Source organism: Pezoporus occidentalis, unplaced genomic scaffold (genome assembly GCF_034315485.1).
Source record: "Pezoporus occidentalis ecotype Australia unplaced genomic scaffold, CSIRO_AGI_Poc_V1 ctg182, whole genome shotgun sequence".
NCBI classification, from domain to species: Eukaryota; Metazoa; Chordata; class Aves; order Psittaciformes; family Psittacidae; genus Pezoporus; species Pezoporus occidentalis.
Genome location: NW_026913662.1, coordinates 2,799,549 through 2,819,738, shown reverse-complemented (window position 1 = coordinate 2,819,738; position 20,190 = coordinate 2,799,549). Strand labels below are relative to the sequence as shown.

Sequence of the window (20,190 nt, the reverse complement as noted above, 5' to 3'; positions counted from 1 at the left end):
AACAGATATGTATGTATTCTGATAATCTCCACAGGAGTACAAAGCTTCTCATATTTTCTATTTACAGCTTTCCCTGGACATATCTGTAAAAGAAGTTGTAACAGTAGGAATGTAGTGGTTTAGATAAGTGTTCATTTTTTAAAAACGTCGTTAAGGGGTCATCACGTTGACCACATCCTGGTAGGTTGTGTTCAATATATTCCAGCCACTCTTCCCAAGCCTGCAGTATTGCATAGGACTGTTGTGACAGTAAGGCAAAGTGCAGGACGCGGCACATGGCTTTGTTGAACCTCATACCACTGGTCACAGCCCATCAATCCAGCCTGTCCAGATCCCTCTGCAGAGCCTTCCTATCCTCCAGCAGGTCAACATTCCCACCCAACTTGATGTCTCCAAATCCATCTCTTCACACAAATGCTGTAAATGATAGTGTCAGTGTGGAAAAGGACAGATAATCTTCGAATTCTGTGCTAAAACATGCTGGATGCTAATAACAAAGTTATCAACTGTGATCTCGAAAAGAAAATAAATGTGCCAGAGCAACCCGTTATCACAGGGGGATTTCGTAGACCTTTGACTTAATCACTGAGAGACCTCCCTTTTGCGTGCTAAAATACAGTGTTATTGGTGTGCAATGGCAAGTGTTCTGATTTAGGAGTTTGGGAGAGAGCTGCTGGTGATAGAGATCCCAGTCACGGCTAAAGGGAAAAAAGCAAGGTGATAATGGCCCTGAAAAGTGAACTCTTGGAAAAAGAAAGGGAAGGATTGCCTGCAGAAATGCTCTGATGTAGGATGTCCGCATTTAATTATGCTGAGGCAAAGCGAAAACTCTTCTATGCCAGCTCCTAAGCTTTGATCCTGCAACCTGCTCAACGTCTTTGCAACAACTAACTCTTAAGTGAGCGCTGCTAAAAAAGAGGGAGAGTGGGTACAGATGCTGACCTATGTGATACAGAAAGGAGCTTGCAGAAGCTGCTTCTTTGATGTCTCTGGGAGCTACTGTTCTTACCAGTGACTAATTAAATAGGGGTAAAGTAGAATACACCCATATCTGAGATGAAGAGAAATATCTATTCTTTAAAATCCTATATCACACACAGAGGTATGTCCTTAGCACAGTTGCCCCATCTTAGCTGTAAAACACTTACAGCTTATTTTCATCATTTTTTAGAGAGAACATAGACTGGGACAGAATGACAAGTTTCAATAAAAATACAAGAGCTCTTCCTGGGTTGTGTTGTACCAGTGCCCGTGTGCTTCGTTTGTTCTTCACTGATTCTTAACGGTGGTCAAACTCTTTAGACTAATTAGGAGAGTCAATCAGTTTGTGGAGCTGTGCAGTTAATGCTTAAGCGATGACCAAATCTTAAAATTCTAGCTTCTGCCCTACATCTGGGTTGTGTTTTGTGGGCAGATCTCTATCCCAGAAGCCATGACTCCCAGAGGTTTCCAAAGGATTGAAAGCTTCTGCCCGCATCATGTAACATTCAGCAGTTTGCAGGATCTGTACATGCTTCTCATTGTCTGTAGCTCTTAATTATGCTGTCAACTGCGCTGTCTCTTTAGATTTAACTGTTATAAATTGAAATAGATTGCAAAACTGGTGTCATTTTTCAAGTCATGAAGGGTTTCCGGGAGCAATGAGAGTTTCTCCTTGCTTGTTGCTACTTGGGTATGCTGTTACAGAATTGAGTCAGTACTGTTGGCAAATAAAGTTATTGGAAATAGATTAGCTGCAGAAAAGTGATTTAACCTTCTGGCTTCTAGCAGAAATATTTATATTTGGTGTAAATTGTTTGGAGCAAAATCTCTCTCTATGAAGAGGATTATCATCGGGAGCTCAGTCTGGCTGTAAATGAGCCCATCTTTGAATCACAGGATTTTATTTCTTTGTGCTGTATTAGCATCTATAGTGCTTGTACAAAGGATGGATTATGATCTTCCTTTTAATTCTGTCACTGAGTGGGACAGTGTTTATCATTGCCAGTTTGTTGTTGTTGTTGGGTCGTTAGTGCTATTAAATAACTATGGAAGTTTAGCAAACCATAAGGATCTTTTAAATTGCCCCTAGGTCAGCCATTTTAACATCCTCTTTGCTTCATTTTCTGCCATCAGTAAAATATCTCAACCTCTTCCCAAGTATCATATACTGCACAAACCTTTATGTGCCTGAAAATCTATAAAAATAAACTGTGTAACTTCAGTTGGTGCTATTTATTTGCTCATGTTAGCAGCACTATTGTTAAAAACGTTGTGCAGTGTGGAACTACAGCCCTTTTCCTTCCTGAGTGGCTGTTGTTAATTACTGAAAATTCATAAAATATTTTAAATATAAAGGCTTAAATGTAAGCTAATTCATGTTAATCCCATCTGAAACTTAAGTCATTGTACTGGAACTACCCTGATTGTGAGTTTGGCCTGGGAAATCAAATCAATGGAGCTGAGTGATACCCACTTCCTTCCAGTGTTACTGAGAAGCCAGGAGTTATGTTAGTACAATGAAAAGCAAGTCACTGCTTCAGCTATTGGTAGCGTGCATGGTGTGGGATGCTGCTCTGTGGCTCTAAGGCCACACACAGCATGCTCTTATTACTTCCAGATGTCCTGGGGCTAAAAATAATCTGTGAAATCTCTGAAACAGAGCCTGGAGCTTAACAAAACTTTGACATTCATATAAAGCATCTCAAATGGCAGAGCATGTAGAGCTAATGCGCCTGTGTACACCTGAGAGGATCACTGTGGATTCATGAATGCCCATGTTTCTAGTGCCAGCATGTAAATGAAACGTGTAGATGCTTATTTCATATTTCTTTGTCTTTTTAATTTTGATTCTTTCTGCATTGGATGGAGCATTCTGTTAATATAGGAATCAGAAGGTTTGAAAGTTGCTTTGTCCCAGAATTAATTTTTCAGAATGAATTTTTTGAACACCATCATCGATAGGAGATGGTATGCAGGTGTTGAAATTTTAACACTATTCCTGCCTCTTCATTCTTCTGCATGCTCTCCTTGGATTATACTGATGCGCTTCAAACTATACAACGGTTGTATGTGCATTAGCATTGGAGGAAAGCTGCTTGTTTTTCGAGTATCTACCTCTAATAACCACCAAAGTGAAAAGATCAGGTTGTTCCTTCTACAGTCATAGTCGTGGGATTAATTACTTGCTGATGATTAAGTAACAAGAAGTTATACACGAATGCTTTCAGGCAAACGATACCTATTAGGAAGAATTGCTTTTATGCATTGTAATCACATGCATAGTTTGTGTAGTCTCTGTCACGCATCCTGGTACAAAAAATAAAAAAGGAGATAATTATATGAAGATATATTGTAGGCATCTCCAGTGCTCAGCCCATTTTAAACTCATAAAGTAATTAATAGACTGAGGAAGCAAACTGATGAGATTGAAATAGTCTGTGACCACTTTATATTGCTGCTTCTGACCTCAGCTGTACATGTTCTATAAAGCGGCAGAGGAATTTTTCTTTCTATGCATGTCACAGGTTAATTATGACTCCTTCAGAATACTGATTACAGGAAACTGTCTTATGTGTGACTGGACTTTTGTAACCAAGATTAAAAGTTTCTATTCAGAAAATGGACAAAAAAATATTTTGTCTTAATGTATTCTTGCTGTCTGTCGCTTTGTTTGAAAAGATGTTATTCGTCATTAATTGCAATTTTAGTGGAAGCTGGTTACTTACACTTAATATGCCATCTAAAAGACACTCTGGCCCTCTTATTTACAGAAATGACATCCCATCATAAGGTTGTGAAAATGCATGAGACAATGAGAAAACTCATTAAAACCATGCTAAATAGAAAGAGATGCCAGAGAGGCCATTCGTGAATCCAGATATGTATATATCCAGGTAAACTGTCTTTTGTTCCTGCACATAACTAAGTATGTGTATATATATATATATATATAAAATGTTGTTGAAAAGGCAAATATCTCAACAGATAAGCTTCTGAAATGGCCACTGTCCTAGTTGAGTAGAGCATGGAAATCTTAGTAGTGGTTGAAACCATAGTAAAATATTAACCTGTTCCAGTTCCCCCATCCTTCATTGCCTGCGCTCTGTTTTGCTTTCTCTTCTTAGCACCCTGCCACCATGGACCTGCTCTGGGCAGCGGCAGTAGTGGTAGTCAGAGAGGTTCAGATACATGTTTCTCTTCCCGTTTCTGTGGCTTTGGTAGCAGTCTAACTCTCGGCATTACACCATTGTAATCAGAATGCAGATTTGTTATCATTGAAGTATGTGAAAGTGAGGACAGTGTGTTGTTTTTGTTAAATATTAGCTCAGTTGTATCTGCTCTTGTGGAGGAAAGCTCTCCTTTTCTAGTGAGGATATGAGAGGTTTGTTTTTCAAGAGGGAAGTATTAGGTAGGATTCCCACCTTTCCCTTTGCTTGTCCTTTGGCACATGCCCCTGTGCAAAATCATGGCTTCATTTGTAATGCAGCACTGTAGATTGTCCTTTATGTCTGATCCAGAGGAGACTGTGACAGGCATCAGTAGCAGAGCTTTACCCTTAAAACAGCTTGTGTACTTGTGTCTGCAGAGATGCTCAGTGTGATTCCTGGCTGACTGTCCAAAATGTTTTTTTCATGCTCTGGTTAGAGATGAGTCAGCACCAGAGAGGGGATATTGCTGCAAAGATGCTGCACTCGGTAATTCAGGTGGCATCAGTGATTACCTTCCTGCTCTGATGAGTGCCTAAACCACCAGAATTGCCTGTAATTATTCACTTGAATTAGGCTTCAAGAAGCCATTTTGTGGGCTTCTCTCCACAATTCAGGGGCTTTCTCACCTCCAGTCTCTTGGAAAAGACAGGAACCTCAGGGATTGAAATAGTCTTTTTCCTTCCTTGCCTCAGCAAGGGTCAACTACCTGCAACTGCTGACCGTGGTTCAGACTTTGAAGATTTTTCTCTTTCCAGGCACTGAATCTGTTGCAGCTTAATTCACTGGGAAATAGCTCATGCACTGTGTTGACTGTTTATTCCTTAAAAGGAAAAGCAAAATATAACCTTCTGCAGGAAAAAATTTTTTTTTTCATTTGACTTAGTGTAAAAAGTCAGAAAGGTATGCATCTTGTTCTCTGTGTTTTGAAGTAGACATCTAAGAGGTCAAGTCAACAGGCATTACTTGCATCACACCCTTTGACCCTAGAAATCCTCTGGTTCCTTGAAATGTTTATAACTTTTTCAGTACTTCATTTACAACAGCCAAGCAAAATCAATTAAAACACAGAAGAATAAATTCTGTTATAAAATAACACTCTTAAAAATATAAAACCCCAAAATGGTTCTGAAAAATAAAGAAGTCAGGTCAAGGCTAAGTAGAAAGGAAAATATCTTCATATTCCTGAATAAAAACTGGAATTTGCTTCTGAGTTTGAAACCTCATAAAAGCCTCTTGAAATTTGCTTGAACAGTGGAGATACAGGCATCTGACTGAACATAGCAGATTGCAGCGTTGTAGCTTTTGTGTCATGGTCTCAGAACAACAATTTGTGCGCATTAAATAAATACACAGATTTTCTTTGCTGATGATTAGCATAGCATCAGATGGATACAAGATTATTGTATATTCTTCTAAAGTTAAGTAAGGAAAGGGAAAATGTACTGCATAGGAGACACAAACACCATTTCCATCCTCATGTTTTTTATTGTGGATGAGGCCTGAGGTACTGGATCCAGCTCTTATGCTGGCTCTGTGAACTAAATGCCGCCTGACTTGGATTGCTTCATTGTAGAAAATCGAAAGGATGTGATTTTTCTTACCTTTTCTTCTTAACCTACAGAGTTAAGCCAGTAATCAAGAAAAATAGCAGATTGCCTTAGAAGTTCAGGTTTTTGTGCCTGTGTTTGGTGTTTCCATTTTCATCATACCAGAATGGTTTAGGAGATACAATTGGGTTGGTTTTTTTGTTACTATTCTAGTTGGCATTGAACATCTGGCCAAACCAAATGAAGTCCCATTCAGATAACTCAAACAGAGAAACAAAATTTCAAAAAAAAAAAAAGTAAAAAAGAGGGAAACAGAAAAAATGAAACAACATAATAAATTGATGTCCACATTTGGAAATCTTAACAGTTATTTTTGCAGTAGTCTACAGCTCTAGTGCAAAGCACTAATGTTTAGTGATACAGGTTGGAAATGTTCTCCACTACTGCAGTGTGGGAAGGAGAGTAATTCCTGTTAAGCACTGTTGTAATCTCACAAGTTTGTGGTGCAAAGTACTTTAAAAACATACCTTTTTTTTTCTAGCAGAATATTAGGAGAGGTTAGGTGGATATAACCTGTGAATGAGTCCAAAGCAAGCGTACAGTGACTAGAAGTAGTCTTGTATTTCATCTTTTTCTTTCCTTCTGTTCAGTAGACTTTGTATGACCTTTAATGACTAAGGACTTCTCCATTAATTTTTCTTCTTTGCAGGGAATGTGCTGTACCATATTTATTAAGTCTTTTGTCACATCTGACTTCATCTGGCTAAATTAATATCTGCTTTTGTACTTCTACATTCTTTCACAAACCTCTGCTTTCTGCAAATTCCTGTCTTCTGTTATCACTCAGTTTCTCCAAACCTGAATGAGATATGACATTTTGTTATAAATAAGTTAATTATCTAAGTTAATTATCCAACAGTTTAACCTGTTTGTTTAACTTCCCAAGTGGCCATCTCTTTAATAAGAACAGGTTTTTAGTAGGCTACGTTCATTTAAATGGTGATCTAGGCCATATCTAAAGTAGGCTAATACCCTAATACTGAGCCAGAATACTTATAGCTATTAGTTTGTAAAATAGTGTCCCTCAGAAGTTACTCTGCTTGACCCACTTTCTCAATTGGATGGCACACCTGATGATTCATTATGGATCAGAAAACGTGGTTATTTTCATTCATTTGATGCTATGTAAGGCAGCCCCACACAGCACTGGGAATATTTTGCTGGGTGTGAGTCTCTGGTTTATGTGTCTGTGCCCATTAGAAATACACATTTAATGTTTCCATGCAGCACTACAGTGATTGTGAAAACTGGCAGATAGATAGGAATGCAAAGTCAGGTCTGGGTAGATGCATCCAGCTGTAGACCCAGATAATGACAGCACATTTACACACTGTGGATCACTTTTCACTGCTGTGACTGGGGCTCCCAGTCCAGCTAAGTATATTTCTGAGTAGTGCAAGGATCATGGTACACATTTTAAGAGTTGATTTGCAGTGCTACTGTTGATTCACATAGATGGTGGTCCATTTTTTGTGGGTAAGATTCCTCAGTCCATTCTAAGGAAGGCATAGGATGTAGGACAAGCTATGTTTCACCTGTGGTCCCATGCAGTGAAGGGAATTTAACCTACCATGACACGTAGCCAAAGTTCCCATGGTACTTCAGACTATTCGGTGTTGTTAATTCGTGTTGGTCCAAGTCAAGGACTCATTACATAAGATGATTGTGTGCAAAGGCTTGCAAATTTTGCTCTAAGTTAGGCCACTTCACTGTTTCTGAATGGTAGATTTCAGAAATGCAAAAGGGTTGGTGAGAACAGGGAATCTTGGAAGACTGCAAAAATGCATCAAATGCTGTATTTCTGTTTTGATGTATTTGCATTTTATTAGCATACAGTTGGCTGATGTCATGTTGAGAACCTTGAAATAGCTGACTGCATCTGAAGCTTCTGCATGAGGAAGAGTTTTTTCTGGGGTACCTGAAGATCATTGTTCTGATTCTTGAATACTTGATCAACAGCATTGCACTGTTCTTTGGTTTTGTTTCAAATTGAACAGGCTTCTTTTCAAAACAGTTACTTATGTTTTTCACAAGCCTTTTCCTTGCAGTGTAAGTGGTTGGTGAATGCTGTGATCTGCAGCACTACAAAGATAGGAGGAGTTTTTTTTCTTTCGGTTAGTCTAATAGGGAGAGGGCCTATTCTGAGGCTGGATTCAACCCAGCCTTGCTTGTCATTTAATCAGCTTAAGAGTTTGGATTGGGATGGCTGGGGACATGTAGGCTGAAAACCATTGTATCTAATTAAAATACGTAACTGGGACGCTTCATGTGGGAGCCTTGTCTAGTCAGCCCCCTTATATAGTCAGTGGATCTCCAAAGGGCTGTTCAGACAGCCTAAGCTCTCCAGAGAATGCATATGACATCTATACTCCTTAGAGTTAAGAGGAATGAATTTTTGCCTTAACAGCCAATAATGGGTAATGACCTACACACAGGAGCATGGCATGGCAGTCTTGCAGAGCAATGTCATTGCACTATATCCTCTGTGAAGAAGAGCTTTCTTCATGGTTTTATTCCAAGCTAAAACAGCAGGAAAAGAGTGAGCACATTGCTGAGTGGTGGCTGACCAGAAATGCAGCAGCTTGGCACAGTGGAATTAAAGGGAAAAACAGAGCATTTGCACCTGCAGTGTTTGTGAGATCTGTTCTTTATGTTGTATGGAGAGCTGCATATCTTTATGAGTGCCAGTTCACAGTGTAGGAGAAATGCTGTTCAGCACTGCAGTGAGCATCTACTGCTAGCAGCCTTTGACAGGCACAAGCTGTGTTCCAAATTGTGACTGCTGGCTGCAGCTATAGTATAATATGGAGGATAAAGCTGAGCCTGATTTTTTTTTTTAAGCTGCTCAGATTAACTTGTTTAATTTTTGTAGGTTTTTCTTAAAAAATCATCTTTAAAATTGCAACTGACTGAACTAATGTGAGCTGCCACAGCTGACGAGGAAAGGTTAGCTCCGACATAGCTCCCTAATGACTGATACATGTCTTAACTCAGACGCCCTTAAAGCTTTATTTCTGCACCTTTCCAGGTACCTTGTGCAGGAAGTTAAAGGAAGGACAGAACAAATCAGCACCATGTCTTCAGTCTCAGCTTATTACAATGGAAAGAATGTTCTTATCACAGGAGCTACAGGTTTCATGGGCAAAGTACTGATGGAAAAGCTTCTGCGCTCCAGCCCTGACGTGAAAGCGGTTTATATACTTGTCAGACCAAAGGCTGGACAATCAATGCAAGAGAGAGTGGCCAACATGTTGAAATGCAAGGTAAGTTTCTATTACGTATTCTGGAGTCTAAGATGAAATCCATCGAGCTGGCTGAAGCAAAGGACTTCTTTTATAATCAGTTCTGCTGTAGCCGTTGTATATTTTTGTTGTGTGTAAAACAAAAGTACATGAATGAACCTGGATCCATCTGCTTTTGGTAGGTGATGCAGCATTTTATGCTGCAGTGATGTAAGTTTGTCTTCTTTTTTGCATTGCTGTTTGTTGAGAATTATTTTTTTCAAAAGCACATTCACTTAGGAAATTCCTTTTTGCCACAACAGCAGCATTTTGCTTTCATGGACTCTTTTCCTTCCCCCCCATTCAAAAGTTAATTTTGGAACATTAGTGTCCAAAAATAAAGCTGAGCCCATCATACCCTACTCCTTGCCCTTACTGGGGCATTAAATTAGTTTCATAAGACAACGCCTAGTGGCAGTGTATATTAGGCTGTGCACTGCTGCAGTATAGTAGGGCATCTGCCATCTTCTGATGTCGGTGTCAGCTCCAGTTTAACCTTACTTAAGAAGCGGTAAGATACTGCTGCATTTGAAAAGGGTGTTTTCCAAAGCTTCTCACAGCAGAACACAAAGGCTAAGACAGACCTGTGAGTCGAAGAACAGACCTGTACTACCTCCACCCATGTGCCTTGTTTCTATTGAGCTTTTAGGTTGCCGCCCTGGTGAGGAAATCCATATCTCTGGTGTCAAAACCCTTTGTTGTATTTAATGTAAAGATTTGTAAGGAGAAACTGCCAGACAAGTTATCTAGAGTGAACTTGGCCTGAGGATCTCAAGGCCCTCAGGAGCTTAGGACACTGGTGAGGTCATGCACTTGCTTAGACACCTCAAGTTATGACAAGTTCCAGAGTTCAAGCTAATGCTTACTGCTAGTGTGAAATTGTATATAGCTGATGTGAAATGAGGGGACAGGACAGATCTGGCCCTAGTAGGCAAGGAATTACTTGGAATTAATCTGAGAAATGTCAATATATTTTTAGAGTATTGATCTAAAACTTTGAACAAGCCTTGACTGGGAAGGTACTTCTCTTACTTCTACTGGAGTAAAATAGGTTTATAGATAACTTAGAGACAAGTAGGTCTGGGAGAAGGCATGCATTTTTCCTCCTAATGTTCTGAGGCATCAAACTAAAAAATCTGAAGTATGTCCAGCAACAGTTTGATTTTGTTTTTGGTTTGTTTTTTTTTTCTGGGTGTTTTCAACAGAAGAGCAGGTTATTTTCATGTTCAGGAAAATTTGTTAGTGATATAAAAGGAAACCATCACATTGGTTGCTTTTTGCAAGTCTGTCAAATGCACTGTTTTTCATTACTTTTCCTTTCAGTGAACATTTTTCAGCTGTTTTTGCAGCTTTCATCACTGAAGACTCCGGGTAATGGTTTTCATCATCAAAGAACAAAATCCCAAATGTGATGTGTTTGCATGTTTTTTTGCCCCCCCCCCCCTCCCCCCCCTTTTTTAACCACTAAGAAAATGACAAACCTAACTACATTTTAGGACTTCAATAAGGTTTGTTTGCATATTGCTGGCTTATCTCTTAAATTGGCCAGCCCAGCTTAGTGCTACTGTTAGCTCTAGGTGAGGTTCCCTAGTAGCTGTTTTGTTGTTGCAGCTCTACTGGCGCACCCTTTTTTCCCTAGCATGTGTCAGCAGTTTTAAACATGCCAACAGCAAATACGACTTGAAACCTCTCCTTGAACCTTTGACAGCCTGCTTCAACGTGTTTTGGGTGAACATAAGAAAGTGGCCAGTCTCTTTTAAGTTAGGTTGCTGCAGCCTTGAAAAGAGAAAATGCTCACAACTCATTCCGGTCACCTCAAGGAAGAAGGTGTTTTTTTGACTGATCTTTTTAAAATGAAGCAGAAAATACTTCCATAAGGCAAAACCCCAACTCTTCAAGGGTTATTTCCATGTGAAAATGTTGACAGCCTTTGTATTTTTGCTAGATGTGAAACTGTTAATTCCAGTAGCTGTAATTTCATGGCAGGTGAAGATGGAAAGGAACATTACTCTTAACGTTTTTGCGGATTGTTTCCAATTAAGTTCGCTGTATGTCTTTAAACCACACAATCAGTCATTCACAATCCCGAGACTACGCTTTGATTTACAGTTGGGTTTGCGTGCTTCAGTTTGAGAAATCCCTGAGCTATATAACAAATAAGATGCAGCAAAAGGTTATTCCAAGTCTTAAGGAAATATTTGCTTCTGATATTCCTGATCTCTGATTAAAAATATATATATTTGAGTAAGCACAGGAATACTCAGAATAAAATCCCTTCATTTCTTCATGTGTACCTATATAATTTCTCACCTCTCCTGCATAATTATTCTTTTCCCCCATGAGCTGTTGGATTTAATGCAATACAGTATTTGTATCCGGTTTTAGGAGAGCATACTGAATTTTTACTTTTGTATTCTACCATATGTAATCTCTACTGACTGATTACACATGCATCTTGAAAGTAACTCTTTCTTCTTTTCCATTATGCTTTGACCCAGTATTATACTCTGGAATTTCTCATTTTCACACCCAGAAAAAGAGTATTCCAAGAACCAGAGCAGTAGAGAAAAACAGGTTGCCAGCTTCCAAATTCCTAAACAAACAGATAAAAATAGTATTTGGGATTAAAAAAAAATGAAAGCAGTAGATTGACCAGACTAAGTTGCACTGCATAATGCTTAGGTTCTTTAGGTAAGCTGTTCTCAGGACTCCTGATTTTTGGTAGTACTTAACATGTTGAAAGAAATTGCCTATCATTTTTGATCTCTCTTCATACATCTCTGTATATGGGGGTTTATATCTACAGGGCTTTAAACATTGAGGTATTGCATTTATGAGCAGCCTTGTTCACAGCGTGTACATGTGAATGTGCTGGAAGATGACTCCTGTTAAATAAAAAAGCACCTGTAAGTTACAAAAGGGCGATGTGCTGTAAAGGGAAAAATACCTTAAGTTGTGCTTTTCAGATGTTTAGTACATGGAATTTTTCAAATTCTGCATCCAACATGAAGAGTAAAATACAAAAAATAATTTGGACATAAATCAGAATTCTTCCACTGCTTTTGGAGTAGTTGAACAGATGGCATTGAAATGTAATATAATGCTGGTTTTCCTCTTATAAAATTAGTCTTACATGAAGATACCTTATTGTGTTAATATGAAATGTATAATGAACAGATACTCAATTATCTCACCATCGACTCCAAAATGAACATGTGCACTGAGGAATGTGTGGTGCATCGTGACCTTGCCTACTTATGAAAGGAGGTGTTCTATTTTCCAGCAGCAAGTCCCTAAGGGAGTCAAGCTATTACCCAGTGCTTAATGAATGCTGTGTCTGCATGGCACAGAGCACAGCTGGTAGACAAAAAAACACAATTTTCAGTATTGGCTTCACCCTGGATGTGTCCATAGATGTGCATCACAGGGCAAAGCTTGACAGCACTGTTCAGTCATTAGTTGATGGGAGCAGTATATTTGTTAGAGAGAGGGAATTGTTACAAGGAGTATTTTTTGTTGTGTGATCCCTTTGTGCGCAGAAAATAGGCAGGAATGCTTGGAGGGGTTGTCTCGGATTCCCTGGAGAGGTGTTGCTGGGCTAATGCTGAGTCACTGGTTGTAGCTTTCATATTGTCCCTGGGAGAGCAGAGCATTTTCCATGCCCTGCATGCAGTGAACCAAGGTTGCTTGCTGCTGCCACACTCTTTCTCAGATCTGTTTGTTCAGTGTTCCTAGTTAGATCAGTCAAAGTGGGGAGTGGAAAAGACACTTGTTAATCTCTGATCGTTCAGAGAGAAAATGGGGAGGCTATGGGAGTGCTGAAAATGGGGAGCAGGTACTGCTTGGTGAGACTAGAAATGCTGTAAAATGCTACTGCTTTTTCGTATCTTCCAACCACAATTAACCCTTATGGTTAACTCTGACAGTTCCAGTGGATGGGTACAGATAGACCTTCTCTTCCATGCAAAGATTTTTCTGGAACTACACATTATGATGGGACTGACCACTGAGAACAGCATAAGCCCAGTGTTAAATCAGATACCTTTGCCTTTTTAGTATATCCTTGTCAATTGTGCTATGCTTATCAGCAAATATGCAGGCAAGCCCGATTTTGCTTTTTCGAAACACCTCCCTTGACTATCCCTTTCTCCACACCCTTGCTCATGTGTCTTCTTCGTCACCATAAGCAGTAAGGTTTCTCCCCACCAAACCAGTGCGGTACAGCGTCACTCCCTCTGGAACAGCAACCCCTAAATCTGCTGCAATTGCTGCAGTGGTGCATGGATCAGTATCTGGATCAGAGTAATAAGCTTTTTCATTTGATGGAACTGGATCCAACTTGCTCAGTAAGAGGTCTGGAAACTGCTAATTGGAGTGAAACAGCTGAAGATGTTTTCTGGTTTATTACTTATTTAGATTTGCCTCACTTTTGTGAGTAGATTATCATAAACAAATCCAATATTTGTGGACCAAAGGAACAAATCTGTCATTTTAACAGAAACTTGTTTATTACTTGACCCCATGATTTGTCAAGTATGTGGTAGAGAGGAACTAAGTCTTAAGGGCAGTAACATAACTTACATGAAAGCAGGCAAGGGTCTGTAACCATTCTGTTCCTCTTTCCTGAGTTAACACCATCTGTTGCCTTGTTCCATTTTGTTTTTTTTCTCTTCTCCAATTTGTGCTTCTGTTTGAAGAAGGCTGGTAAGGTTTTACTTTACGTGCTAGCAAATAGCCTACTTTCTACAGCACAAGGAAGGGCCAACAAGACAGCTGGTGCTTCTAGTAAGGTAACCTTTCACACTGGACAAAAATGAAATGACCATTACTCCTGAGCTCAAGACTCAGTCAAATGTCCTTGGTGTCACTTTCTGCTGTTGAATGACTGCATTTATGCTACTGCTCTGTAGCTTTAGGCTCTGCTGGAGCATGGGCATCTGGAACAAGCAAAGGCAATGGTATTGCCTTTTCTGGGTGCTGCACCAAAGCTGCAGCCTCTTATGGTGACAGCTCCCCCTTATTTGATGGATATCCGACGTGTGTCATGACTCAGGCAGTAGACTCTTACCCGTCAGCTTTCAGCTGAGTTGGAGATCTGGCAGCCCTACATACTCTTTCATCTGTTCTGCATGCAAAGCCATGCCTACCAGGAGGCTAATGGAGAAGCTGAGAAGTGCTGTTAATTAGCACCAGCAGAACTTGGTTTCCTGTGCCTCCTTTCTCCTTTGCACTTGCAGAGCTGTCAGCACAGACTGCATTCTGCAGAAGTGCTGGAAGTGCAGCTAGGTAGAAATGGAATGGGTTTGGGGTACTTTTTGCTTGTTTATCTTTTAATGCATATTCAGCTGTCAAAGAAAAAAACATGATAAGAGGAAGGGAGAAAGAAATGTGGTTGAAATCATGTCCTCCATTGCATCAGTCAGATAAATTCAGGCCACGATCTGCTGAGGAAGAAGCAATGTCTTTGTGTGACTGGGGCAATTCCCAGGGAAAATAGGCTCATTGCACTGTTTCATAGCCATAATGTAGTTTCCATCGCTACTTAGGATACATGGATGCTGCATAGTAATTCATAATTTCTCCATGTACTGCATAAATAGATCAGGAATGCATTCAGTGTTACGGATTTAGAACAACCCTAAATCTGCTTTGCTGTATGTATGTTACACTTATATGTGATTAATGACAGTATTAGAAAGAATAGTAACTATACTTTCCTGTATAAAACATATTATGTGCCTAACATTTCCAATGTGTCTGTTGAGTCTGATTCATCTTAGTGCCCTTTTGCAGATTGATTCCCTTTGGGATACTTTAATTTAGAAATGTTAAATGTGGAGCACCTCAGATCAACAGTCAGTTTAAAAATGCTTGCATATTGTCCATAATCCTATTTTTAGGATGACAAACTTGTTCTGTAAGGTTCTATGTAGATACAAAATCAGGCATGAAAAAAAATGTGGGGAGGTATCTATACACTATTCTCAAAAGATGAAACCTCATTTTTTTAATCTGGAGAGAAAATGTGGACGATAGGATTGTGATGCAAATTAGACAACCAGGGACAGAGAGAAGAAGCAGTTAAATAATGCATTGGTGATATTGCTAAAGAAAGGATTTACGTTTTGGCTATGAGAAGTTATAATGAACATCAGGATATCCCAAAGGAGAGATAAGTTCAAGGATGGCAGAGAGAGGGAGAAGTGGGTCAAGAGCAGCAGAGTAAGGGGATAAGTTTATGACATAATGGTGGATGCATTACCATCCTGTTGCCCACATTTTCTCTCCAGCTTCATTAAAAAAATGAGGGCTGGAACTTCCTTTCAGGTAATTATAGAGAGCGATAAGGTCCCTCCTGAGCCTTCTCTTTTCCAGACTGCATGACCTCAGTTCCCCCAGCTGTTCCTTGTAAGACTTGTGCTCTAAACTCTTCAGAAAAGCACTTCCCACTTGAAGAAGTTGGGTCCCTTATTACATGGCTTCTCTTTGTACTCCTGCTTGAATGTCTCCCTGAAGCATCAGCCTCTGTTCACTTACAGATGCAGTTCTCCTGTGTCATCAAAATGGTTCCTATTGATGTCATCCCTTAAAAGCAGAACTCAATGTACCTGGAAGCTCTAGGAAGAATTATGGACCTAATTGTGTGATGCATTGTCTTTTATTACAACAAGTGGTCTTGCTGAAATATAGATGAGCCTTGGGGTCTGCTGTTTTGTCTGCTGGTCCCAAGCTCTGCTAGGTGATACAGAATGCAAACCTCAAGTTTTGTCACTGCTAAGGAGAGTTCACAGCTTAGTACTCCAGCTTTGCAAACTCTCCTTGGTACTTCAGCTCCTGGTGATACTTGCCATACTAAAGTCAACTTTGATTTCTTTTTTATTTTTAAATGGGCTGCAGTTTTCAGTTTACTCCAGTTATACGTTACTTGCAATGGGTACACAGTAAATCACCATGAAATTAGGATTGTTTAGTTGACAAAAAATACGAAATGAAAAGCAAGGACACAGTTGTAAATGAAACTGTAGAAGCAAAGGTGAATTACTCTCAAATGAGTAACTTCTTGAAAGCAAAAATGCTTCATGGTTCTTTTCAAGAGTGTTTGTCTTTCACTTGTGAGTTAAAACATTTTGGTTTCAAAACATGATTCATCAGTTTCCTCATCTTTCACTCAAAACAGCTGTTACAGGTGTTGAGGTGTTGATGTGGCACATCCACTGAGGCCACCAGAATGACAGTAATGCTGATAGCTATCCAGGTACTCAGGCACTTGCAAGACAAACCCAGCATGAAACATGGTGGCCCACCATCAGTGTCTGACCAGAGGCCACCTGCCTGGCAGCAGCTGCCATCTCAGCAAGGTGCTGCTTTGTAGACCTGCTATGTGGGAGCTCCATCTCTCTTACCAGCCTCTTATCACAGGATGCCTGTGATCTTTGCTAGGTGCATGCACAGAAAATACGTCTTGTGCAAAGGGTCTGGCACAATCTCTTTCTGGAGCTCAGCCCTCTATGTGCCAGTCCCTTGGCTGCGAGAGCAAGGTAGTTACTGGTTTCTGTCTTTCATGTCACTGCATAAATACCCAGCTCCTACAGAATGGTATGTCAAGGCTGGCCTTCATTTTTGTCTTTACTTTTTGGTTTCATATGACTTTTCCTCAGCCTAGACTGGAACCACAATAAATCAGCAGATTTCAAAAGGTTTTTTTAATTGGCTGGGGTTTTTACTTAAAAGCACTTAATGATGTTAAGTAGATCATGATTTAAACATGTTAAGTAGATTGTGATTTAAACAGCAACACTTCCAGGGGAGAATACAGAGCCTTACATATAAATATTCCAAAAACATCCCTCCAGCCAGCTGTACACTAATGCACATGTTGCTAATGCAATAGTTAAAACAGAAAAGCTGAAAAGAAGGCACAGTTTCTCAGTTTCACATTTGATGTCTAACAAGAGACTTAACGCACAAGTTTAAATATTCAAGTATTCTGTTAGATTTATAAAGATATAATGGATAATTTTATGCAGTTCTTTGAGAACTCTGATGGTCAGGGACCTCTGTTTATCCAAGGAACGTTATGGGCAAGCTTCTCATGTAGTAAGCACAAGACTCTGCTCTTCAGTCCAGTTAACATATGCACATTCGTATGCACATGAATGCGCATATATGCATAAAGGTACTCTGTTCCAAGCTAACTGTTTTTGTTTCATTTAATGGTGGATTCGTATGTTGATGAAGGTGTCTGCAGTGGAGAATTCTGCCAGCTGGTAACTGACAAAATAGAGGTTTAGCCTTTGGAGCAAATGAACAGGCAGTACGGTTAGAATTATATAATTTTAAAAAGCCTCAAAAGTAAGATTTTTCTCTTGTCAGTAACAGCCTAGAAGCTGCAGTCAGGCTGCTTTTGCTGCTGTATCTAAAACAAAATGCATGTTCCATTCTCCATAAGCAGTGATATTTTGGGACACTTTTGGCCTGTATCTGTTTCACAATATTTTTTCTTTAATGTGCAAGGGTGTCTTACAGAAGAAGGAGGGAATCGCATCAGGGAGTTAGCAAACTAAGGCTACAGTTGAGTCACAACTTTCAGAGATCTTCATAACAGTGCTTGAATTTGCATTTATGCCTGTGTGCTTTCTGGTTTGCAGCCAAGGCCCCATTCCTGAAATCAGTCGAATTTCCCTTGGTATCTTGATTTAGCTTTGGTTGAGTATTGGGGAGAGACTTTTTAGTAGGGTCTGTTGTAGAAGGACAAGGGGTGATAATTTTAAACTAAAAGAGGGGAGATTCAGGCTGGATGTGAGGAAGAAATTCTTTAAAGTGAGGAAGGTAAAACACTGGCACAGGTTGCCCAGAGAGGTGGTGGATGCTCCATCCCTGGAGATGTTCAGGGCCTGTCTGGATGTGGTTCTGAGCAACCTGATCTAGTTGAAAATGTCCCTGCTCGTTGCAGGGGGATTGGATTAGATGACCTTTGAAGGTTCCTTCCAACCAAAACTATTTTGTGATTCTATGATCTTGTGAACTGTGTGTTTCAAAGAGGTGATGGGCTCAAATAACTTATTTACAGTTGTGCTTTCAATTATATGTCATTGTGTTGGATTTTCTTTTGGCTTTGGATAATTTTGTTTCTTATAGAAAAGAAAGTGTGTGTGAGTTTGATTTCACTGCCAAGATTTCAACTTCAGATGACAGCAATTTAAGTGTAGTAAGAAGTGCTTCATACAGGAATGCAAATGCCATTAATCACTCTTCAGTACCTGGGAAACAAATATGTTCTGACTCCAACCTAAAAGCCTTGGAGGATAAGCAAACTAGACAGTTTCTGGGTTTGGAAACTACCAAAACCAAGAAGCAATGTGGTTTTGATACTGCTGACTCTTCTCCACTTTTGCCCATGTGATTGCATCTGAAGTTGAGCTTGTGGACCAAGCTGGAAATGAAAAGAGTATACTAATATTAGATTTTTTGCAACTGAGTAAAGGGAAAATTTAGATTCTCTAATGCACAAAATTCACTTATGTGCTAGTCAGAGATCTCTCCATGCAGATCTTCCCTCTTTGGATATCAGCTCCCTTGACAGCAGAAAGCTTTCAGCATCACCACCACTGCTGTCTGCATATCCTAAGTGCTAAAAGTCAAGGAAGTGAGACAGCATGCATTAGAAGAAGAAATTATGGAAGAAATGGAGCGCAGGGGAGAGGGAAGGTAAAAAGTTCAGCATGGCATTTTCAAAGAGGACAGGAAAAGTACAAAGAGCATTGGAGGGCTCCACTCTGAAGGCTTGAGAGTTTACATCAGTAACAGAAATTAGAGCTATTTCCCAGCAGCTTTTGCTGGCATGAAGGCCATGGAACAGCATAATTAGAAAAGTCCTGTTTGGCATCCTTTGTAACCCTCGGGTTTCTCCTGTATGCTGGTTTTGCTCAGGCACGCAGGAGAGCTGAGCTTTTAGGCAGCTGCACAGCATGCTTTGTGTTCACAATTTTGCCAAGTGACCCGTTCACCAAGAAGGCCTTAAGCAAACATGTTTTTAAACAATGTTTGTCTTTTTGCTGGAGCCTGTGACTTGGCTCCTGACATGTGCAGGTTTGCATGATTCTTTTTTTGGGCTGTTGCACTTCAGAACCACTCAGGATGCCAGTGGAGCTGCTCATATACCAAAGCTCTCACACAGCCTTGGGTTCTATGCTCTGAATTGGGGCTGAATAAGGACACCTAACCTTAGGCAACCTTTGTTGGGAACATCTTGGCCTTCAAATCATAGTTAAGAATGGAGGCTTATCTTTTTATTAAATGGGTCAATAATGGAGTTATCAGTCAGCACCCAAAAAGCAGAGTTTGCTATTCAGTCATTCAACAAAATACGAAGGTAACTCATGTTTCATCTTTCCTGATTTTATTATGTTCTTTCCCCAGCTGCTGCTTCCATTTTTTTTCTTACAGAAAGCTTTTCTGTTAACCCTGTCCTTCTTACCTGTGCTTTTTTATTATCTGTCAGCTAACTATGACTTAGTGATAGATGCTAAAACAAATTTTATGTCAGAAGACCTTGCAAAGAAATAAAGTTTGTTGTGAACAAATCACTGTAATTTAAGAAGAAATTCTGTAGTGGTGCAACATCTTTAATCTTATGTTTTGACTTCCGATCACAGCCCTCAGATGTGATCACTGGATAATACTTTCTACAAACAAAATTGTTAAAATACTAGGGAGATGGTGGGGGAATACTTGAGCCTTAGGGACCTCTAAGAGAGAGCTCCCACTTGTGACACAAGTGATACATATTGATATGTAAGTGCTCTGTGGTCCAGAGCACTTGATCTTCTAGGTGTCCTGCCCGCAAGGAAAAATCTCTGGCTCTTCATCCTTCTCCCAGCCCCTGGCATTGAGCTGTGACTGGAAGAGTGAAAACAAATGCAAGGCATCCCTCTATACCAGAACGCCATGGTTGCCAGAAGGCGCTCATAAGGCTGTTCATATAGATATTGTCTGCTGCATTATGTACCAAACAATTGACCCTAAAAATGACCAGCCAGCTTAAAATTCGGCTGAAGGTCACCTTTGACTGCAGTTTACCCTAGCAAGTCCAGTCTATTGCTTTTAATTTAC

The 20,190-nt window shown here is 39.9% G+C and overlaps 1 protein-coding gene across 3 annotated transcripts in view; it reads left to right on the top strand.

Annotated features, from left to right (window-relative positions):
* The window catches only part of FAR2 (fatty acyl-CoA reductase 2), a 134,868-nt gene that overhangs the window by 54,124 nt on the left and 60,554 nt on the right, over positions 1 to 20,190 (top strand). For all 3 annotated transcript variants that reach the window (XM_062615563.1, XM_062615562.1, XM_062615561.1), the window contains exon 2: positions 8,826 to 9,060. In XM_062615563.1, coding sequence (XP_062471547.1) covers positions 8,872 to 9,060 — 189 coding nt within the window. In that variant the 5' untranslated portion in view covers positions 8,826 to 8,871. The remainder of the gene's footprint in view (positions 1 to 8,825; positions 9,061 to 20,190) is intronic.